Source organism: Natator depressus, chromosome 2, assembly GCF_965152275.1.
Source record: "Natator depressus isolate rNatDep1 chromosome 2, rNatDep2.hap1, whole genome shotgun sequence".
Classification (NCBI taxonomy): domain Eukaryota; kingdom Metazoa; phylum Chordata; order Testudines; family Cheloniidae; genus Natator; species Natator depressus.
Window position 1 is genome coordinate 163,029,737 of NC_134235.1, and position 24,761 is coordinate 163,054,497.

Here is a 24,761-nt window from a genome sequence, read left to right on the forward strand (position 1 = left end):
TCTGTTATAGGTTTAGCTAGACCCAATAGTAGTACAAGATCCCCAAGGGCACCACATTTAATCTCTTTCCAAGATGCTCTCCATTTGAACACTTAAATCTCCAGAGGTATTTAGATCCAGGATTTTGGTTTATACGATCATAAAAAGAGGGACCACTTGGGACACATTTGTGAAACCTTTACTCACAATGAACAGTGCCTTATAATTGTAAGCAGTGCCAGTGAAGTCAATTGAGTTACTCTGGAGTGAGACAACATATTATGAGAGAGGATCTCTCAATCTGGCCCAGAACTGGGATCTGGATCCAATCTGGAATTTTGATCCTTCCCTCAAATTCAGAGGTGCTTGGATCCAGAGTTTTGATTCACAAGCATTTCTCAAATAAAACGCTGTCCGACACAACTTGGTTTACACTGCCTTTTTGCTGCTGCCCTCATTGATCAATCTCCTTGGAAATGAAACCTACATTTGGGTAGAATGACTTTCTATGCAGGATGCAAAAAGAGGGTGGGAAGTGGTCAGTTACCACTGTTTAAAAAACAAAACAAAACCACACACTATTTGGTTTGCAGTGGCAAAGTTCCCCAAGAAGAAGCAGCACAATATTGCTCAACCATAAAATTAACAGGCAAACTGGATTTGTGCATATCATTTCAGAGACCACAAAAACCAACCACAGTCCAGGGGTTACTAACATAGAGCAAATAAAGAGCTGAACAGTCCGCTAAAATATGGAATGTTTGGAAGAGAGAGTGATGTTTTTGGGTGGAGAAACATCACTGAGCTGCGAGTTTAAATAGCCCTGTACTGCAAAAAGTTGGGCACACATGTTTTCCTACTCGAAAGCATGATCTTCACAGTATTTGGACTTTGTTTTTTAATGTTCGGAAAACTAAGCAAAGCCCTACTTCCTTGGAAATTCTTCATTTTGATAATGGTGCACATAAAGCTAAGGAATTGCTTTAAAAATACAAATTTTAAAAATAAAATGATAGCTGCACAGAAGATTATACCGAGGGCAGCAATCAAAAGTTCACAAGGTGAGGAGTGCTTACAACCATGTACGAGGAGTAGATTTAATATGAAGTCATAGTTTTTCAAATAAGCAAGCAATTGAGTCTCCAACTGGTGGTGGCTGTACAGCTGGGCAGGAATATCACCTGTCTCCTAATACAAGAGTCTGATGTCAGAGAGGGTAAGGAAGTTCCCATGATGCACCACTTAAGCAATAGGAACGGACAGGGAGTGTGTTATTACAGGTAAGATACATTAAAAAAGATTGCGACTTAAAAAAAAGTAACATGCCCAACCAGGCATAATTCACTCACACCTCCCCCACCCCTTCTGTGGCCTTGTTACTGTTGCAGCAGAGAAATCCTGCTTTGACGGGCTTCATCAGATGTGTCAGAGCAGGGCTCTGTGTACTTCACATGCTATATCAGTCCAACCGTTTGGTGCTCATTCAGAGAACTGGGAAATCCGCAAACAGTAAAGTGAGAAGAGTTACATTAGCGAAAAACATTTTTTTTTAACAGTACAGGTAAACCACCATTCTCAATATTCATATTTTTAACAAAGTTATGTACCTTTTAAAAAGGTTTGCCCATCACATAGAAGGTAAAACAAAAAAACAACAAAAAAAACAACCTTCTCCATCTCCATGGAAAATGTGGAGTTGACAGGGAAAAACTAAGCAGCAATTTATTTCCTATTACAACATTATATGGCTGTTTGCACACAGGTATGTCCCTGTCTGAATTGGGAGCAGCCCCCATGGCTGGGTAGTCTGGGAGGCATGCAACTACAGCTGAAGGCTGAGTAAGTAATTTACTTTATAATTAATATCATCAAGAACATCAACACTGACACTTGAGTGTGCACTGGGTCATTTGGTGCCTCAGAGCAGTAACAGGGATAAAATTCAAGTCTTTCTACTTCAAACGATAAACTACAATATCTATTATCAATATAGGTTGTGTAACACACAGTAGGGCAGTTCTGATTCCACCCAGTAGATGGTAGTGGTTCGCATACATACTAGCCAGTTCACCACATAATTCTCTATTCCTCTTGCTGCTATTCAAGTGACATGTTGAAATAAGGTCTCTCTCACATTCCAGCATCTTTTTCTGTTTAAGCCCACTGTGAAGTCATAGGGCTCTGTTTGTAAAGGAGGAAGTTGCCATAGAAATTATTGCAATGTTGCAGAATAAGCCTTATGACTTCACTGCAGTATCAAATAGAAACAGAAAATAGTTTGTTTGGTGGGGGGAGGGGGTGGGAGGAGGGGGAAACTTAGTCTGGGCAGAACTAACTAATAAGAAAATACGGCAAAGCCAATTCTGGAAAACCTGTGAGGAAACTGCTTTTTATGTTTTAATAGAATATTTTATATTCCCCTCCTCCCATTCAACTATAAAAGTTTCACTTTAAACATTAAGCATTACTGTAGCTGTTCCAATTGTCCTTGTACGCATGAACAGAAAGACAAGATGTTATATCCTTAGGGCCATATACCACTGTCTATCCACAGCAGAACCCCCACTGAAATCAATTTGGCTTCCCAGTGTCAAAAATTTAACTTTCTTCATCCCTGTAATGCATTTGAGCCCAAAGTGATTGGATAATTTGGCTAAGTTCTGGATAAGTTTCCAAACTCTGTGGTCCTTATCCAAACTGATTCTTTTAAAGTTTGCCAATCAATTTCTCTGTAAATAAATATAATGTAGTGTAGACTATAAATACACTGGCATAAGTTCCTTAAGAGACCTTATGAAGGACAGGACACGTAGAGATCTGCTCTGCTAGGTCATGCCCTCACTCCTCCCTCACGCTATGGAGAGGATTGCTGATGCAGGAGGTAACAGAGCTGCCAGCCTCCATCAGCTATCTGCCGGCTGAGAGCTAGGAGACAGGTATTAACTGCATTTTGTTTTGGATGCTGCCTTAGCTATAGTAAGGAAGAAAATCTCTGTGGAGCCTTAGAAAGAAATGTCTTTGGATCTTACAACTTATCGTTTTTTTCCACTGCCTCCATTTGGGGCACTGATTTAATTGAAGTCCTACCGACACAGACACTAGGCTCTCCATTAACTTAATTGGAGTAGCAACCTTTCCAGTGAGAGCCACATTTATGGAGATGCCTACTAGAGTCTTGCATTAACAATAAAAGTGAAAAAGACAACCAAGATAATTCAATGATGAAAGATAATTCACTTTGCAACATCGAAACACCAAAAAACCAACCAAACCACAAGTAGTAACAAATGCCCATCCTTTTTCGAGTGAGAAAGGAATCTTATGCTCGTTATTCTGGTTTTTTAAGTGGATGAAATGTATTCCAGAATCTGACAGACACGCTTCTGATCTAACTTGCACTGCCAGAAATAAGGATTAATTCCACTGAAGTCAATTGAGTTACGCCAGTGTAAACATGAAATGAGATAAAGAATCAGGTCTTTATACTCTAGTGTAGGCAGACTAATTTATCAGCTGCCTGAAGTGTCCCAGTCTTCTTTAATTAATCCAATAAAACTTGGCATTATAGTAATCATCAATTGTATTGAACCTTTGGGGGTACTGTGCAGCTACATTCTTGTTGTATACCCTATAGCCAAAGCTGCAAATCTTTCAGATCTTGGCCAGCATGGTCTCTCAAGCAATGTCAGGGATCTTAACCATGATGAGCGCTGAAGGTCCCAGATGCTAAATGCTCCCTTCTTCCAGTCCCTACCTTCCAAACACTGCAGATTCTCCTGAAAGCACAGATGTACATATTGACCTCCTTTCTACCAGCTGCTTTAACATCAAATATTATGATCTTTCAAGTTACTCTCTGCATAGCAAATATGCACACACTACCTATGTTAGAGCAGATCTTACTGGTACGGAACCACTCCCACCTCATTCAGACCTCTAGGATATTGTGAGATTTGATTATTTCAGAGTGGCAAATATGTACAAGCCCCATACCCAATCCTGGCCTAACCCAAATATTCTCCCAAAGCTTCAACACCCTGCCATCTATGTTGGAAATTTTAATAGCCACCACACCATATCCCCGCTGGGGATACAGCGGGTCAGATGAAAATGGAGTTGATCTTTTGGACTGGTTCTCACTTCATTATCTTCATCTCACCCATGACCCAAAACAATGGGGGTACTTTTCATTTGGAAAGAAAGACTACTCTCCTGACCTCCATCAGCACGGCAATTATCCTCTTCAAGCTATAACCAGTGTATTGAAAAACTTCTCTTGTAGACAACATCCTCTGATCCTCACCAAAGATGAGGTAACCATACCTATTGTGAGCTCCAATAAAAACCCTCGCTGGAACAATCGGAAAGCAAACTGACCTAGCCTTTACACAGTTCATTGACTGCTTGTATCCCACACACCATCTCTACTGAGGAAGTTCACATGAAGTACAAAAAAGCCATTTATAAAGCTGCCATGGAGTCAATTCCAATAGGCTATTATAAGAGCTCCTCATCTATCCAGGGAATGTAGCATGTAGAACTCCTCAAGCAATATGAAGAAAGTGGCAATCCGGACAGCTTTTAAACAGCTTGTATGCTTCTAGAAGAAAAAGATGAGAGCAGGCCACTGCACAACTAAACATGTCAAGATCCAGCTGCAAAGTCTGGGCACAAATCTGAAAACTTGGTGCTGCTCAGAAGCTTCCACCAAAGCGCCATTACCCATTCTCTCCAAACAGCATTGCTGCCCACCTGATAAATATTGCAAAGCAACCTCTCCTTCAAAAAAGTTCGAAGGACAGGGAAGACAAAATGGCAGCAATAAAAACAGTGTGTACCTGAAATCAAATAAGACTTCCAGCCTTTCACTGCAGAGGAAACAGAAAGGGTGATCAAAACAATGAAAATTGGGGGCAGTAGGGATAGCTCAGTGGTTTGAGCATTGGGCTGCTAAACCCAAGGTTGTGAGCTCAATCCTTGAGGGGGCCATTTAGGGATCTGGGGCAAAAATTGGGGATTGGTCTTGCTTTGAGCAGGGAGTTGAACTAGATGACCTCCTGAGGTCCTTTCCAACCCTGATATTCTAGGATTCTATGAAAATAGGTAAAGCCTGTGAACTTGACAATACCTTCCCCAAACTCCTGAAGAAGTTACCCAGGAGGATAAAATACTTAAGGTTTAAGGTTTGGCACAGCGCAAGAGTAATACCCTTGCCAAAACCTGAGAAAGATTACAGATTTTCTCTTTGCTAAGCTGTGTACACAAATTACCTGAAAGTCTTAACCTTCACAGAACTGCCCCTACTGTTGACAACATTCCCGAGTGTCTATCTAGCAGGTTTCAGACGGAATTGCACTCCCTGTGATCAAGTGCTGGCTCTCAACAACTATATTGAGAATGGCTTCCATACCAGGAGGAAGACAGGAGTAACTGCTAGATCTTACTGCTGCCTATGACACAGCCTGGCAAACGGGCCTACTTTACAAACCGTCATTGGCCCTACTCAGGTGGGTTATCATGGCTGTGGAACTATTGCTGACAGGCTGCTGGTTCCAAGTTTCATTCAGACCAAAACAAAAACAACCCCTGCCCACCCCCACCCCCCCACACACCCCACCCACTTGGAGCCTCCAGGAGCATAACAGGTTACCCGAGGGCTCAATTCTAGCACCAACACTTCACAACCTCTTCACAAGTGACCTTCCCAACACCACTGCCAAGCATTTTATCTATGCAGACATCATCTGTCTGACAGTACAGGACTAGGGTTTCAGACATCTAGAAGAAGTCCTGAATGCTGACATGAAAGAGAGGCTCGCTGTTGCAAAAGATGGATACTTAAACCTTATTTAAAAAAAAAAAAAAAAAAAAAAAAGTTTCCATCTATGCTATACAAAGGCCAACAAACAGATCCCCCACTTCCTGAATAGCCACAGACTGGGCCACAACCCAAAGCCTGTGTATCTAGGTGTTACACTGGACCATACCTTGAACTTCGAGGAGCATCTTATCAAGACCTCATTGAAAAGAAAGAGAAGAAACAGTCTGATCAGCAAACTAGATGGTTTTTCCTGGGAAGCCAATGAGCAGACATTGAGAAACTCTGGGCTTGCCTTATGCTATTTTGTAGCAGAGTATCACACCCCCCACACACCCCCGATGCAGTTCAAACTCTTTTCACACTAGGACTAGTCACTACTCAGCTGAATGAACCCATGAGCATAACAGGTACCCTGAGACCAACTAACTTAGCCTGGCTGCTAGTCCTGACCAACATCAACCCTTCTGATATTAGGCAACAAGTCACCATGGAGATTCTGCTCCTCAAGGTGCAAGACCGGCTATATCTACCCCAGCTTACAGATGTGTTTAATCCACCAAGCCGACACCTCAGCTCAAGGCATCCCATTTGGACAATTCCCCTAAGGAACCTCAACATCCCCTCCAGGTGGCAAGAACAAGATTCAAACGCAGTCAATGGTTATCTTGTGACAGATCCAACAGTCCAGAACCCTGGTTTTGATTTTCCACACCATCTTTGGGTAAAGCACATCACTTCAGATGTGGAGTGACTAGATGTGCTACTGATGATCATAAGTGAGGCTTCCGTCACTCCCACCTTTGCCATTGTGGCCAATTAGAAGATGTAGCTCACATACTTGCAGGCTGCATCCGAAGGCAAGAGTTGCCTGGTTCTCTCATGGGCTTGCACAACACCCTATCCTCAGCTACCAAATGGCTAAGACACTTAAATTAATGTGCTTGATTTGACAGTGTACACAGATGCAACCATAATATATACAAAAACTGTCCAGACTCTGTGGTAACTCAGCTTTCCCTACAACTCCACAAGTCCTGTCCCAGCATGTGCAAAGTCCTGTGTAAAATCTGAGATAGAGTCTTTGAGATGGGTCCAATATCTTGGTCAAGAATCTGCAGAGGATTTTCACAAGAAATTGCACTTCCCTGGTGTTATTTTTCCATACCAATCAGTGTAAACTAGACCTGGTTGAATTATTCATCGAAAGCAATTTATTTGCCATATTTAATCTTTACTCCCTACCTATAAGTTGTCTGAAAAGTATTCTGAATTTCCCTGTTTATAGTGTCTCAGTGATTTAGAGAAAAAAAAATGTATTCAGTTTGCCAAAACAAAACAAGGATTACTCCTCCTGCCCCCACAACTGCCAGCCCTGGGCTCAGGCAGTCTAGTCCCATCTCACAGGACTTTTTGCTTCACTATTTTTGCTCTTTTTGCTTCACTATTTTTGTTAGAGGTTCACAAGACCAAATTACGCCCAGAGTTATTGACCGCCTCGCAAGTGGAACTTAGTACCTTAATTCTTTTCACAAAGTGATTACTCTATATCTAACCTATCACTCCTCACCCTCAAAGGAAATCTGTACAACGCTTTCAAAAGACTAGCCTGGGAGCGTAAATTCATAACCATACTAGACACCAGAAATTGTGGATTTATGATTTATTACAACAATCTGTAACCCACTAATGTCCCGTTTGGGCTATGACTATAGGGAGTTAAGGGCCACTTTACCTTGAATGGTCCCTTAAAATAAGTTGTAACTACTTATACTAAAGTATCTGTTCGACTTTGTATTTAGCGGTGACACTCGGAGTACCTTTCCCAGACCTGAGGAAGAGCTTGGTGTCACTTGAAGGCTGGTTTCTCTCATCAACAGAAACTGTTCCAATAAAAGATCTCACCCACCATGCATTAATTCTGTTGATGCACAAGGGAAAAAAAAACCCACACAAAAACAAAAAACACAGCTCTTTCTCTCAGCCATGTCGTCTCTGTAGGGCTAACAGAAACAAAAAGCAGCAAAAAACTTATTTTGGACACCAAACCAATAAGCTAGAACTCAATGCAAAGGAGCAGAACCTTTGAGTAAGAAGGTGCCATTTTTACATACCGTGATTGCTCTTTAAACCTTTTCTGTTCCATATGGAAGAGCATTATTATTTACCTACATCCAAATGTTCCCAGATATCAAAATACCTGATTTCCTTCTTGACTGGTGTAGTGAGACTTAAGAGAAGACATTTATTCTTAGCTAGTTAGATTTTCCCATTCACTTTTCTCATCACGTTCAATGCACCAGTTGTATTGGTGCGTATGTGCAGAGTTAAAATTTATCAAATGTGAAGCCACCTGTCTCATTTGATAGTGTGCCAGGACAGTGCTAGAGCATAGCAGGACTCCCCATCCCGTTCCATATTCCTGCAGGAGTACAGCCTGAATTTGCTCATCTCCATGTATGTCATGCTTTCACTAATCATTCTCCACACTCATTAGTCCCATATCTGTGTACACGGTCTTATTTGCAAAGTGTATGTCTCGGTCTTTTGTTGCACTGACAGTGAGCTCTCTGGCCAGGGAGGTTGGGGAACTGCTGTGTATCACTAAGCGCCAGGAAAACCAAGATAAATTGGAGTTTGGATTTTGCAGTTTGCCACAAAGATCAGGAAATTTCCAGAACCCAAATCTAAATCTTTTCCTCCTGTACTCACTTCAAGGACAGGGAATGAGAGCACAAGTCTCCCATGGAGTGGATTCTTTGGAACTAGCCTGCTCGCTCCTTTATGGACTTCTGGGCTGTAGGGTACTCCATAGTAGCTGCTTCCACATTCAGCTGGTCTTCTCTCTCCTCCCTGGTTGCATAGATGGCCTTCCCCATGTGCTCATTTAGGGTCTTCTGGGTCAGCAAGGTGATGTGATGACAATCATACTGTGAGCAACTTTGCAATGAAATACTGTGATGCACATACACAGTGAATTTGTATCACAGGCTTGCATAGGACTGATGAGGCAGGGTAGGCTTTCCTGGCTGATGAGTTTGCTCAGACATTAATTAAAAACATTCACTGATATCTCTTTTCTGCCTGTGAAGGCGAACAATTTCAAGCTGTGTCGGTGCCATACTCCTAAACAGCTACATCCCTGCTTTGACAGCAAGGAGCCTGATATTTTTAAAACCAATTTCCATACAGAGGAGCTTCTTTATGAACTTCTTCACTGAACCGGAAAAGCTAAGCCTCTCAGGGACTATCTTGTTTTTGTCATTGTTAATGGCATTTTTCCTTGTCTAAAACCTAAAAAGGAAAAATATTTTCAGTTCCTTATTGCTCCTGTTAATGTCTAACATCTCCAGCAATTTTTGTCTGAAATTGCGTCAGTGATGCCAGTGATGTGTCAGTGATGCCGCTACACTAGAATATACAAGGCACATATGGTTACAATTACAGAAAAATATTCAATGTTCAGGATCATAGGGCTTTCATCACCCTTTATTACAGAAGAGAATAGCTCACTTAGAAACTCAGCCTGGTTTCTTATGTGCACTTTCTAAGCACCACCCTCTCTAAGGGGAGGGAGGCTTATGACAGTACACAGGTCTTCTCTCTTGGGGCAGGGTGTTCAATCCTCTAACCAGGTGTGCAAGGAAACCTGCGGGTCTCAGGGAATCCATTCAGAGAGCCAGACCGTGCCCCACTTCCTCCTCCTGGCTCATTCACGGTCAAGCTATCGTTGGTAGGTACCCACCACTTTGCACTATCCTTTTGTCTGAGGGAAAAATAAATAATCACGTAGGAGTTACTGCTACTTAGAGCTGCATTAACGCCTTCTGGGAAATCCACTGGAAAGGATGAAGTGTATGTAGCATATTGCTCTTCTAACCCAAACCCTAAAATCAGAGGAGTATATTTACACAGCAGCTGGGAAGTGGGATTCCCAGCTTGGGCAGACGTGTGTGTGCTGGCTGTGCTCATGCTAGTGCATTAAAAAATAGCAATGCAGCTTAAGCGGCACGGGCAGCTGCTTGGGCTAGCTATCCAAGATCAATCCCACCCAACTCTCCGGCAACTATGCTGAATCGCCCCTGTGCCGCTGCAGCCACTCTGCTATTTTTAATGCGTTAGATCGAGCAGAGCTAGTGCATGTATGTTTACCCATGCTTGGAATCACATCTCCCGGCTGCTGTGTAGACTTACCCTGGGACAGGCTTCCTCCCTGACACAACCAGTCTGTGCTAGGAGCTACAGACAACACAGCAGATACTGAAAGCAAATACCCCTATGGGTGTGTCTTCTGTCATTCCTAAACTAAACACACTACAGGGACCTATAGGACGGGCAATGTGTCACACCCTCAGGTCCTGTATCCTGTCTTGGACAGTGGTCAACACCTAGGAAGGAGCTGTTTGAGCCTTTCCCCGCTGCTGGAATCTTTCTGGGCGGAGGGAAAGACTCCAGCAGTGTGACACCACACTGCTTAAAACAGCAGCACAGACAGGGGAGGCACTGCTTGCGGGAGTAGAGAGCCGTGTAGGGTACATACCCACAAGGTTCAGATCCATCTTTGCGCTAGGCACCTAAGCAGTGCCTCATCATCGACACTGCTATTGATACCCAGGATAGGGGTGCATGCAGTCCATGTACTCTTAGCGATGCCAAAGAGAAGCGTGCAGTGTAGACGTCACTTCAGAGAGTTCTATACAGTCCTCTCCATCTAGCTTTTACACAGTTTTCATTAGTTTTAGCTAATGTAATGGCCCTATATTTATATACAGAAATAACATAGGACGGCAAAGTTACCTGAATAATTTTAAATGTTTTTCTCATTTTAAATACAGCTTCATTTGATATTGCAGTATTCATTTTTATTAATAATGAAGTTTTTTTTTTTTTTTTATAAATGGCGAACTGAAGTATCTCATAATTTGTTCTTCTAAATAGATCAAGACTTTGATCTAATGCAAGCCTTGCTGGGAGTAGAGACTTTCTACCTACTTTAGTTACAAAGAATATTCAAACAAACATGGAAGTTTAATTCATTTAGTTATGAAAATTAAATGAGCTCAACAAGGTACATTTGATTTGCCTCAAGAGAAAAAAACCCTCTGCAAGGGAAGAAATATGAAGGTAAAATAAAAGTAAGTTCAACTGCTCAATAATGGAAAGTTGGTATCAGGACCCCAATATTGCCACCAACCCTTAGGCAGCATCCTTAGATGATGCACTGAACAGCTGCGCCTGACCAACACCTCCAATGCTAAAGGCCTACAGCAGCCACACCCCAGGCCCCGATTGGATGGACAGGCAGCATTCTCACTGGGTGCCTGGACTATACAAAGGCCCCAACTGGAAGTGGAAGCTGACTGAGCAACAGGCCGTTACCTGCTGTCTAGACTGCCTTGCTGTTCATACTGACCCGACTTTGTTGCCCCGCTGTCTCACCTGATCCTGCCTCCCCAACACACTGACCCAGCCCCTTGGATTGGATCCGCCACCTACTGACCCCTGTGCAAACTCAGGCCATTGCTCTGGACTGCCTGCAATACGGATTGACCAGCTGGCTACCCAGCCACTCATGCATCATTGACTAGGACTCAGGACTGCTGCCTAACCCACATCAGCCACCGGGCATTACAGTTGGGAAGAATCACAGGGCCTAGACTTGAAATGGCACACAAGTCACATCCACAATGACCATATGCAGAACACACAACCAGAGACTGGTGTTGATGCCACACATGATTCTCGGGCAGCAAAATCTTTGTGGATCATCGTAAATCTACTCAGGTCAAGGAAAACATTCCCTTCAACACAACAGAGCTCTCTTATATTTCTGCACATTTGCTTGGACAATCACATTTCATTCAAAGAAATATGAGCAACTGGTAGCTCTGAGAAAGAAAAACCCCAACCATCTGGATGTTGCATTAGTTACCTACCATTTTTGCAGATGGGGCAGCATTGATCTGGCTCGTACACTGGATCCACACATTCAGTCTGAGGACAAGCAGACACTGTGCACAGCACTTCACCATTGGCTTCGCAACGGCATTTCTCACATGGAGAAACCTGAAACACAAATCCATTCATTTTTTAATTCATCCATTCAATATTCTCTCCCAGACAGCATAATGCCTTTCTTTGCCTCTGTACTGTCTTTTCCTCTATTTTATATGTATCTTGTCTTCTACAGTTATTCAGACAAAAGTAGGGCTGCTGCAGTCTCAATTTAGGGCAGAAACTATACTAGCCCCAGGCACTGTTCTGAATCCATGCTCCAAATTGAGCAACGCAAAAGGTTCTGAGGAAGAGAGTCAAGTGAGGCCATTAAGTAATAGTTGGAAGACACTCCCCATGGCTCCAAGGATTGATGTGGGGTTAGTCTAGAGCTGGTCTTATATTATACTAAAAGTAATTTTGATTTAAAATGGCTTTAGGTCTAAATTTTTCATTTTATGTTTTTTTTTCTTTTTATGAAAATCCAAAACCTCAATATTTTCCACAGAAAATTCAGACCAAAAATTGAATTTTTTTCCCCCCTCAACATTTCCTGTGAAAACCAACTGGTATTTTCTATAGCTACCAATATTTGACATTTGAAATCTGGTCTCTCCCTTCTGTTGAGGGTGTGATTACTACTGCTGTACCCCAAATGGCACCGGTACACACAGCAGAGTTCAGAGAAGGAAATGCGATAGAACACTGTTTCCAGTGACATCCTCCCCTCCCCTCCTCCATGTTTAAGACCTGGACATCTTCCACACCCAAACGTTTTCCTATTTCTAGAAATGAACTTGAGGTTCTGAAGTGCCCAGATAAGGTTCTGCCTCCTTCTCTCCATGCCGTTTGTAATTCCAGATTCCAGTGAAACAGAAGCACCAACACACTGTCAGACAGGCTGTTCTCACTGGATCTCTGTTGAAACTCAAAGTGGAATTGCCAGAAATCTTAACGAAGTCTGTGCTCACTAGAGGATCACTCCAGCTTGCATCTTTGTGGTCATCTTTGATTCCTCCCTCAGATAAGGTTCTTACTTATTCCACTAAAACATCCCCAAAAGCCAGACCTTCCACTCTACCTCAACTCTCATTTGAGTCAGTATTCTCCTTCATCTGAACTACAGAAATATCCTTCTCCCTTGCTTCCCTACTTCTTATTCAACCTGTCACATCCAATGTTATCTTGGATACTCACAGCTACTTGTGCCTGAATTCCTCCACATTTCCTGCTTCTCTCTTCTCTTCCTCACCGTCAAATCTCGGTACACGGCTACATCAATGCCCTTGTCTCCTCCTATACACCTATGTTCTATGCTCTGCCACCAATTTCTCCGTTCACTAACCTCTTCCTCTCTTTTTGCTCATGTGCTTGACCCTCTTTTCATGCTGTCCCCTCTGCTCAGACCAGCATCTCTCTCCCAGTATATCTAGCTACTTGCCCTCCTCCATTACATTTAAATCTTGTTCAGTTAGACTTCCACAGCTAGCCATCCTCTTCTAGTGCTCTTCCCTATAAAATATACTATGGCGTTAAAAAAAAAAAAAAACCCGGTACAAAATATATGGTTTGCTTTTAAGATCTTATTCATCAGACAAAACAATCGAGAAATCAAGTCTTGGGGTTAAATTCACCAAGAACCTAAGTTGGCACAATTCCATAGACTTCATAATACTTGGGCACATTTAAATAAGAGGTGAATTTAGCTCTGTTGTCTCTGACAGCTTGATAAGATCAACAGCAAAAATGGGTATTCCCTCTTCAAGTATTCCATATACTATGGCACAGCCAGCTTTTATATGATTTTTTATAACCTTGTATCTGATGTGATGAAGCAGCAATCAAGACTGAAAAAAAAAAAAAGTTAGGAAGTACATTTATTCAGCCTTATAAAATTTAAGCATCTTTTAATTCAGCAGCTTATTTACTGGAATTTCAACAGAAATTTGACAGAACCATTTGCCTTCAACAAAGCATAGACTGCCCAGAACATGAATCCATTTAATAAAATATTAAGGACACTGTGGAAGGAGACAATCCTGATCTAAAGTCTGAACAGATATAAGTGTTCATAAAGATGTGTTTCCCTCAAATATAATGCACTTTTGAAGATCACACCTTTCAGAAACTGAACGCTCTATGATAAACAGATGTCCAAGCAGTAGGTCATGAACACTTTTTTGCGTGTAATATATACCAGGTTATTGCAAAGAAATATTTACAATGATCCTTTAATAAGCACTAACATCTCTCATACATTGTTTTGTTCTGTTTCCCCCCCCCCCCCTCGGATGAAACATATTCTTCCCTGGATACACCACCACATATATTTCCTACATCTACAATGTGATCTATTTTACATACTTCACGGCAACTTGTTACTTAGAAGCACCTTGCACTTTGGTGATCAGGAAAAGATTTAGTACAGAGACAAATTCTCATTTCAGTTACACCAGATGTAAATATGGAGGAAATCTACGACCTCAGTGTAGTGTCTCCACACTTACACAGTGTAACCAAGATAAGAATCTGATGCTAAGGCATCCTGTTTTTCCAGCCACAACAGTTTCTTCACTTTCGACTTCATTGTGCAAATATTCACGTTGGTGATCACTAGCAGAGTCTGTTGTAGTCTATGGGACTACTCTTACTCATACAAGCTCTCCAACATGAATAAGAGTTGTACAATGTAGTCCTTTAAGAACGCAGTAAACTGAGCACATAAGTAGGTCTTTCTGCTCTGTCTTGTAATATTTTCAAGAGTACGAGTCAAGTACATTTTCAGTAGAAGTGAAGCAGAATAGTTGTTAAAGCAGCATTAGCTCTGTCCCTTATAGAAATGCCCAGGGAGTCCTTATTTGCATGTCTTTGGACCAAATGCTCACTTGTTGCTGCTTCTTTTTTCAATATAGGCAAGATGTGGTTAAAACTGTAGAAAACGAATGCCTTTTCTAATCTTAATGCCTGAAAAAGGCCAAAAAAGTAATATTAATAAGGATCAATGTATAAGAGAGTCTAGAAAGGCATTTCCTTGCCATGACACCATGTAGTTAGCAGGGAATCATAAATCAGAATTGGAGAAGGCCCATTTGTGCTTCTATTCCATTTTCCCCTCCCCTGTAATGGAAGAACTCTTACTTCAGCATAGGTTCTAATGGCTGGTGCGATGGGGCTGCCACCAGCTCCTTTGAGACACTATTCCACAATCTAACAGATTGAAACATGCAGTTAGTTGTAAAGCAATTTCAGAGTTAACACTTAAGTAGTAGTCTTCATTCCTAAGTATTAACTATATCACAACAGCAGATTTTCCTATGCTAACATATAGAAGAACTAATAAGCAGCAGATAAATCTGACCTAATTTGCCAGGCAGCCATAAAACCTATAGGAAATCTAAAGAAGTTGTCTTCTTGAGGGTTTAAAGGAAGATTATGAACAAGTATATAAATGCTTTTCTGTGGAGCTACAGATGTAGTAGAAAAGTTTGCATACATAATTATGCAAACAAGTTGGTAGATCAGTTAAGGGTTCCCCAACAGAAGAGCAAGAAAAATTCTAGCTTAATACAGGCAGCAAGCCAGATCCTCAGCTGTTTAATGTCATAGCTCAGTTGGAGCAACAGGTATCGACCCTGCGTTGCATAAGAGAAACTGAAGATTTCCTGGACAGATGTCAGGATATGCTTCTACAGGCACAAGGTTCTGAAGATTCAGAGCAGGCTGCACAGCACGGACAGGAGGCAACATGTGACCTCCAGAAGAAGAAGGGGGAACGTCCATGTACCAGCAACGCGGACACAGGTAAGTAACCGTTTTCATGTTCTCTCCACAGGTACCATTGCGGGGAGTGGCCCAGATGATACGTCTGGGGGAAGGGAGCAGAAGGAGACTCCACCAGTTGAAAGGCATGAGATGCCCTGTCCTAAGGTTGGGGGTTCCACGACCACCACACCCAAGAGGAGGCGGCGGGTGGTGGTGGTCAGGAACTCTCTCCTCAGGGGGACTGAGTCATCTATCTGCCGCCCTGACCGGGAAAACAGAGAAGTCTGCTGCTTGCTAGGGGCTAAGATTCGTGATGTGACAGAGAGTCTGCCGAGACTCATCAAGCCCTCTGACCGCTACCCCTTCCTGCTTTTCCACGTGGGCACCAATGATACTGCCAAGAATGACCTTGAGCGGATCACTGCAGACTACGTGGCTCTGGGAAGGAGGATAAAGGAGTATGAGGCGCAAGTGGTGTTCTCGTCCATCCTCCCCGTGGAAGGAAAAGGCCGGGGTAGGGATCATCGAATCGTGGAAGTCAATGAATGGCTACGCAGGTGGTGTCGGAGAGAAGGCTTTGGATTCTTCAACCATGGGATGGTGTTCCAAGAAGGAGGAGTGCTAGGCAGAGACGGGCTCCACTTAACAAAGAAAGAGGGAAGAGCATCTTCGCCAGCAGGCTGGCTAACCTAGTGAGGAGGGCTTTAAACTAGGTTCACCGGGGGAAGGAGACCAAAGCCCTGAGGTAAGTGGGGAAGTGGGATACCGGGAGGAAGCACGAGCAGGAGCGTGTGAGAGGGGAGGGCTCCTGCCCCATACTGAGAACAAGGGGCGATCAGCAGGTTCTCTCAAGTGCCTATATACAAATGCACAAAGCCTGGGAAACAAGCAGGGAGAACTGGAGGTCCTGGCAAAGTCAGGGAATTATGATGTGATTGGAATAACGGAGACTTGGTGGGATAACTCGCATGACTGGAGTACTGTCATGGATGGGTATAAACTGTTCAGGAAGGACAGGGAGGCCAGAAAAGGTGGTGGAGTTGCACTGTATGTAAGGGAGCAGTATGACTGCTCAGAGCTCAAATATGAAACTGCAGAAAAATCTGAGAGTCTCTGGATTAAGTTTAGAAGTGTGAGCAACAAGGGTGATGTCGTGGTGGGAGTCTGCTATAGACCACCGGACCAGGGGGATGAGGCTTTCTTCCAGCAAGTCGCAGAAGCTACTAGATCGCACGTCCTGGTTCTCATGGGTGACTTCAATCATCCTGATATCTGCTGGGAGAGCAATACAGCGGTGCACAGAATCCAGGAAGTTTTTGGAAACTGTAGGGGACAATTTCCTGGTGCAAGTGCTGGAGGAACCAACTAGGGGTGGAGCTCTTCTTGACCTGCTGCTCACAAACTGGGAAGAATTAGCAGGGGAAGCAAAAGTGGATGGGAACCTGGGAGGCAGTGACCACGAGATGGTCGAGTTCAGGATCCTGACATAAGGAAGAAAGGAAAGCAGCAGAATACGGACCCTGGACTTCAGAAAAACAGACTGACTCCCTCAGGGAACCGATGGGCAAGATCCCCTGGGAGAACAACATGAGGGGGAAAGGAGTCCAGGAGAGCTGGCTGTATTTTAAAGAATCCTTATTGAGGTTACAGGGACAAACCATCCCGATGTGTAGAAAGAATAGTAAATATGGCAGGCGACCAGCTTGGCTTAACAGTGAAATCCTTGCTGATCTTAAACACAAAAAAAGAGGCTTACAAGAAGTGGAAGATTGGACAAATGACCAGGGAGGAGTATATAAATATTGCTCGGGCATGTAGGAAAGATATCAGGAGGGCCAAATCGCACGTGGAGCTGCAGCTAGCAAGAGATGTCAAGAGTAACAAGAAGGGTTTCTTCAGGTATGTTGGCAATAAGAAGAAAGCCAAGGAAAGTGTGGGCCCCTTACTTAATGGGGGAGGCAACCTAGTGACAGAGGATGTGGAAAAAGCTAATGTACTCAATGCTTTTTTTGCCTCTGTCTTCACAAACAAGGTCAGCTCCCAGACTACTGCACTGGGCAGCACAGCATGGGGAGGAGGTGGCCAGCCCTCTGTGAAGGAAGAAGTGGTTTGGGACTATTTAGAAAAGCTGGACGTGCACAAGTCCATGGGGCCGGATGTGTTGCATCCGAGAGTGCTAAAGGAATTGGCGGATGTGATTGCAGAGCCATTGGCCATTATCTTTGAAAACTCATGGCGATCGGGGGAAGTCCCAGAAGATTGGAAAAATGCTAAGGTAGTGCCCATCTTTAAAAAAAGGGAAGAAGGATGATCCTGGGAACTACAGGCCAGTCAGTCTCACCTCAGTCCCTGGAAAAAATCATGGAGCATGTCCTCAAGGAATCAATTCTGAAGCACCTAGAAGAAAGAAAAGTGATCAGGAACAGTCAGCATGGATTCACCAAGGGAAAGTCATGCCTGACTAATCTAATTGCCTTCTATGATGAGATAACTGGTTCTGTGGATGAAGGGAAAGCAGTGGACGTGTTATTCCTCGACTTTAGCAAAGCTTTTGACACGGTCTCCCACAGTATTCTTGTCAGCAAGTTAAAGAAGTATGGGCTGGATGGATGCACTACAAGGTGGGTAGAAAGTTGGCTAGATTGTCAGGCTCAACGGTAGTGATCAATGGCTCCATGTCTAGTTGGCAGCCGGTATCTAGCAGAGTGCCCCAAGGGTCGGTCCTGGGGCCGGTTTTGTTCAATATCTTCATTAATGATCTGGAGGATGGTGTGGATTGCACCCTCAGCAAGTTTGCGGATGACACTAAACTGGGAGGAGTGGTAGATACGGTGGCAGGTAGGGATAGGATACAGAGGGACCTAGACAAATTGGAGGATTGGGCCAAAAGAAATCTGATGAGGTTCAACAAGGACAAGTGCAGAGTCCTGCACTTAGGACGGAAGAATCCCATGCACCGCTACAGACTAGGGACTGAATGGCTAGGAAGCAGTTCTGCAGAGAAGGACCTAGGGGTGACAGTGGACGAGAAGCTGGATATGAGTCAACAGTGTGCCCTTGTTGCCAAGAAGGCCAATGGCATTTTGGGGTGTGTAAGTAGGGGCATTGCCAGCAGATCGAGGGACGTGATTGTTCCCCTCTATTCAACATTGGTGAGGCCTCATCTGGAGTACTGTGTCCAGTTTTGGGCCCCACACTACAAGAAGGATGTGGATAAATTGGAGAGAGTCCAGCGAAGGGCAACACAAATGATTAGGGGACTGGAACACATGAGTTATGAGGAGAGGCTGAGGGAACTGGGATTGTTTAGTCTACGGAAGAGAAGAATGAGGGGGGATTTGATAGCTGCTTTTAACTACCTGAAAGGTGGATCCAAAGAGGATGGATCTAGACTATTCTCAGTGATAGCAGATGACAGGACAAGGAGTAATGGTCTCAAGTTGCAGTGGGGGAGGTTTAGGTTGGATTTAGGAAAAACTTTTTCACTGGGAGGGTGGTGAAACACTGGAATGCGTTACCTAGGGAGGTGGTGGAATCCCCTTCCTTAGAAGTTTAAGGTCAGGCTTGACAAAGCCCTGGCTGGGATGATTTAGTTGGGATTGGTTCTGCTCTGGGCAGGGGGTTGGACTAGATGGCCTCCAGAGGTCCCTTCCGACTCTGTTATTCTATGAAGTCAGTGGAGCTATGCCAATTAACACAAGTTGAGGATCTGGCCCAGCATGCATACCAAAGTACTCTGTTTTAGGCAATTTTTTTCTGGACTTCAGAAAAAACCCCACCTGGGTTACAGAAAGTGGAAGTTCTCTATTTGTACTTTAACCAAGACAGGGATTAAATAACTCTTAAAAAAAAAATCTAGAAGTCTATATTTCATTCCTTGCATCTCTGAAAACTAAGTAAAATAAAATAAATAAATAAATCCATAAAACTATATCCATTTACTCTTGGGTTGGTATTTCTAATAACATTTTCATTTCAGTTATACCCCCCAAGAGATCATGAACATGGTTAGGCTGACAAGCGTTAATATATCAGCCTTCTTTATATTTCTCTGTGGCTTCAAAGCACAACAAATGCTTTGAAATCCATCTGGATTTGTTGTCGTCAAGAATTTCAAGTGAGTTGTTCATAAATTAAGTTATTTGACAGGACAGAAGTCGTGATAAAGCAAAATCTGTAACAGCTTTGGGGTTTTACCATATAAGCAGCATTATTAATCTATTTTAACAGCTCTAGAAATTATTCTAATTTCTGACCCTTTGTGGGGTCATTACATATAGGAGTATATTGAATTCTGAAATCATATTTATGAAGTATCCTATTTGTCTAAGTAACAAAGCTCAATAATGATCACTGGAATGCTTCTTTAAAATTCGAATACAAATAATAAAAAAGAGATTCTAATACAATTCTGTCTTCATTGAGGAATTCCATTTTAATCACAGTTGGTAGACTGTTCTTTTGTATGGTACTTTTGCTCCCAATCCCATTAAAAGTTCTCTATAAGCTGAAACACTTCCCATACTGCAGCATGGCCCCCACAAAAAGTTATACGGCAAGTGATAAAGACATCTTTATTAGGCTTCTGAGTTTTGGGGTTTTGTTTTTTCCAGTTTTGGTTTGCAATAAAATTTATTTTTCTTTGTAACTCTAGTATAAAACAGATACTACCACACACACACAAATACAAGCAAATTCCGTACGCAGAGATAGGAGTGGAGGGAGATAAAATCTGTTTCTGTGAAATTTGATGTACCACTGCTTGGGAATTGGTACTCTCTCCTCTTTGGAGAGTTGTTTTTTGTTCTTTTTTAAATAAAGCATATGTCAAACTCCATTTATATACAATATACACATGCACACACACTTGTGTATGCACACATGTGAATCTGCATACACATTTTCTTTTATATAAGTTCATGTAATCATTTAAGGAGTCAATATGTTTTTCTTTATCAGAATACGTAACTCATTCCCATTAACGGAACACATGCATACAGAGAAAATAGACTTACCTGTTTGCAAATACTTCCCTGACCCAAATCAAATGGTAGAGAGTGCTGTACTTAACATCCACAAGACAGTTGTGACTACAGTTATAAAAATGGCTTCCAATACTGGCTGCAGTTATTTCCATCTGCAATTGTGCATGCATTTAGTGGTTATCTGATTGCACATATAAGTTACTTCCCTTCCATCTTAATCGACTGCAATGGTATATGAAAATAACTGTGCCTACTGTTTTGCACTCACAAATATTATTGGCCAAGTTGAGGCCCAGCTATGCGGTGTCAGTATGATAAAACATGCAGTATAGGCTGCAATTAAAGTGCTGTATAGCTTTAGTTATCCACCCTGAACACACACACACACACACACACACCCTTACTCATCCTACTTATCACTTATTCTAACAGAGAATACGAATAATTGAAAAAAAAAAAAAGGCACTGTATTATGGGAAGCTTTCATTAGAACTGCCAGAGTCAGAATGGGGCAAAACAAAGCTGAAAACCCAAATCTTTTTCAGAACTATGTAACTCCTCACTTAAAGTCCTCCCAGTTAACGTTGTTACGGTGCTGATCAATTAGGGAACATACTCGTTTAAAGTTGTGCAATGCTCCCTCATAACTGGCAATCGCTTGCTTTGTCCACTGCTTTCAGGAAGAGCAGCCCGTTGGAGCTAGCTGGTGGGGGCTTAGAACCAGGGTGGACCGGCAGCCCCCCTAAGTTCCCTGTGCAGCAGCCGCCCAGTAGGCTATCAATTGCCAGCAGTTCAGCTGTCCCTCCCCCCACTGCCATGTGCTGCTCCCACCCTCTGCCTTGGAGCTGCTCCCTGGAGCCTCCTGCTTGCTGTGGGGGGGGATGGGAAGGGCTAATGTCAGGGTGTTCCCCTCCCACCTGCTCCTGCACCCTGCTTACCCCTTCTCCATATAGGGCAGTGTGGGGACATAAATGGAGAGAGACAGAGAGAGCTTGGGGGCAGGAACTGCTGCCTCAACTGCCTGATCCACTTAAAAGACAATGTACTTAAGAGTGCGGTCAGCATACTTAAAGGGACAATGCACAGCTCTCTCTCTCTCTCCCCCACACACAGGGTGTGGGTCTGTCTGCCATGCTGCCTCCCCTCCCTCCATTCCTGCTGCCTTGTAGAGTGTGAGGCTACATTAACAATGTGTTAACCTTTGAGGGCTTAGCCAAAAGCTAGATCATTTAGCAGGAAGGCATTCCCTGGGAGATATCCCACCCTCTAACTTCACCACCTCAACCAAGCTTCACAATCATCATTGCTGTGTACAGTATTAAATTGTTTGTTTAAAACTTATACTGTGTGTAAAAAAAATTTCCCTGGAACTTAAGCCCCCCCCCCCCCCCCATTTACATTAATTCTTATGGGGAAATTGGATTTGCTTAACATTGTTTTGCTTAAAGTCACATTTTTCAGGAACATAACTAAAACGTTAAGCGAGGAGTTACCGTATTACACTTCCACAACAATCATGCCTGATAGTTGTATGACACCAGTGAGCCCGTTGGTTTTATTCTTCCAACACACACTGAACTGTAATCTAACTGCATTTTAAGGCTACTCTACAGTCAGTAATGCAAGATTCTTACATTAAATGAAGACATAGATGGGGTTGGAAAGCTGTGGATGAAGAACAACACTAAGCTATTGAGACCTGGAGACAACATATGTAGGGAAGCACATTATATTGACTTTGCTTCTGAATGTACTTTGCTGAAACAGTAAGGATTTCAGAATCTGGCCCTAAAAAGGGCACACCAACCACCCACATTTCTTCATTTTTAAAGGAATAAATTGCTGTGCCAAGACTCAAGATGCTGGGGAGGGAGGAGAGGAGATGGGCCTATTGTTTGCTGGCATATGTCTTGAACAGTGCTAGTGTTTGGAGCATAGCCACCTAGGGATGGCAGGGAGAAAGTGCTCCGATTTATTCTCTGAACAGAATCATTCTCTGGCTTTTTTAGAAGGTGAAAAATATGGAAAGGCATTCAAAAGAAAAATACGTTCCTAAGATTACACAAATACCACAGATGACACCAATGAAGATTCAAACAGTGTATTTATAACCTTCGTAAAGATGAATTTTCTCTCTCAAATATATGAGAGAGAGGCATGAACTGCAAAATACTAGGCTGAATTTCTAACTCCCAAAAGTGCAGGAGCATTCAGATCTGGGTTTTGGTTCAGGCCCGCATCTTGGGAGTGTGCATCTGCTAGTGTCCATGCACAACAGTACCGGTTTACAGAACTCAGCTATAATGAAAATCTATTTATAAGGGGAAAAGAAACAAAAAGTAACTGTACAATCAGACCTTAAGTCCAACACTGTTTCAATATGCAAGATGTATTTGCAATGATAATGAACCTCCACCATTGTGAAGCTTCCTGTAAAACAAAAACAAAAAAACCACAACACAAAAATGCTTCACTATAAAAGTATTCCACTAGATAGAAAATTGACAATTTAAATATTGCCATAATCTATCCTCTGAACCATACTCTGATTAATACACCAAGGTCCATAATCATTCCCACAGAAAATTATGTAACTGACATCCCAGTTTGAACAGGCAAAAAAAAAAAAAGTCAATTAAAGGATGCATTACTGTCACTAACTAGCTATTAACAATGGAAATCAGCCCCAAATGGCAAATAGGTTTCAACAGGGATAAGTTTTATGGTTAATATTGTACAATAAGGGAACAGTAAATGTAATGCTGAAAATGCAATGGAAATCCTATGGAAACTGTCATGGCACATACATATTAATATTGAATGGCTTCATTGGGGTTTTTTTTTTTCTTCTATAAATACCAAAGGAATTAATAAAGATCAGCTCCCTCATTTTTAAAATGTTATGGTTTCACTGAATTGGAAAGGAAATGTTTAAAGGGAAAATTATATACCACTGCAGGTGCAATATTAACAAGAAAGAAAAAAAATCCCTCTCTAAAACCATTTCAAGAACATAAGATCACAGACTAACCGTCACAAATGAGTTAAAAAAAAAACCACGCCCTTACCATGAATTCTTCTAGTGTCTGGTAGGTCTTTCCCCTGAACTCGCAGTAGTTCTTCCTCTCTTTGCACTGTGGGCAGCACTGACTGGTGTCTACATGAATACACCGTGGATGGAGTCTTGGGCACTCAGGTTGAATGCACAGAGGTCCCTCGTCAGTGCAAAGGCAGGGGCAAGCAGAGGGACCTGGAGTAAACTTCTCCCCGATAGCGTAAACGAAGCCACTCTCATCCACACAGCCTTTCCCACGGTAGTCTGGATAGGCATACTCCTCCGGAGGCTCAGGAGTAGTACTAGCAACAACTTCTGGGAGGGATGATTCTTCAGCAGCCTGAGGTTCCTCTGGAACACCATCCCTTTGCTCCTGTGCTTGAATGTTCCCAGATTTACTGCTTGTTCCCTGACTACTCCAAACCTGTTTTTGCTTAGTCCAAGATTCTTTGTTCGAATAATTTCTGTTTCCTTTGCTCTTCCAATCTCTGGTGCTCTCTTCCCGCCCATTCCTTCCAATTTCATTCATTTTCCCTGGGCCTGTCTGACTCTGACTGTCCGGCCTGGTTGATGTATGATCCCTCTTTTCCTGGCTTGTTTTTATCTCCTGTTTGTCTGGAGCCTTGGCCAGTTTTTGCACAGGTATGGTGGAGCTACAGAGAGCAACCATGAGACAGCAGGTTACAAGAAGAGAACTAGAGAGAGCTCCAATTGCCATTGCAGTAGAGCTAGCCATCACCTACGGCATCCCAGAGGGACAAGAGATGCTGCATTCACATCAGAGAGAATCACTATGTAAATCCACAGTCCCTAGGAAGAGAACAATTAGGAACACTTCAGCTCACACATTTTTCACCTTGCATTTGTACCAATGCAACATCTCAAACAACATGCAACTTTGTTTGTCTTTTGTATAAATCATCAAAGATCTTGTGCTGCATCCCTCCCTCTACACTTTGCCTGTATGTTGTTTTATAGATTGCAAGTTGTTTGGGACAGTGACTTGTCTTCTTACATCTCTAAAAATGCTACACAAACTTAGTGAGGTATAATTAATAAGAGCTGGCATAAATCAGAGGGTTTTTTTTTTAAAAAAAAATGACTGCTGTAAAGTGGATGTACCTAGAATCAAATGAAGCTCCTTAAATCACAGCAGACTCCAGAACAA

General features: G+C 42.7%; 1 protein-coding gene across 5 annotated transcripts in view; it reads right to left on the bottom strand.

The window, feature by feature from the left end:
* Positions 1 to 24,761, bottom strand: part of VWC2 (von Willebrand factor C domain containing 2) — a 113,024-nt gene that overhangs the window by 85,695 nt on the left and 2,568 nt on the right. For 4 of the 5 annotated variants that reach the window (XM_074945247.1, XM_074945246.1, XM_074945244.1 and 1 more), the window contains exons 2-3: positions 23,607 to 24,403; positions 11,734 to 11,863 (exon numbers count right to left, since the gene is read on the bottom strand). In XM_074945247.1, coding sequence (XP_074801348.1) covers positions 11,734 to 11,863; positions 23,607 to 24,329 — 853 coding nt within the window. In that variant the 5' untranslated portion in view covers positions 24,330 to 24,403. The remainder of the gene's footprint in view (positions 1 to 11,733; positions 11,864 to 23,606; positions 24,404 to 24,761) is intronic. The other variant, XM_074945248.1, reaches the window with a different exon arrangement.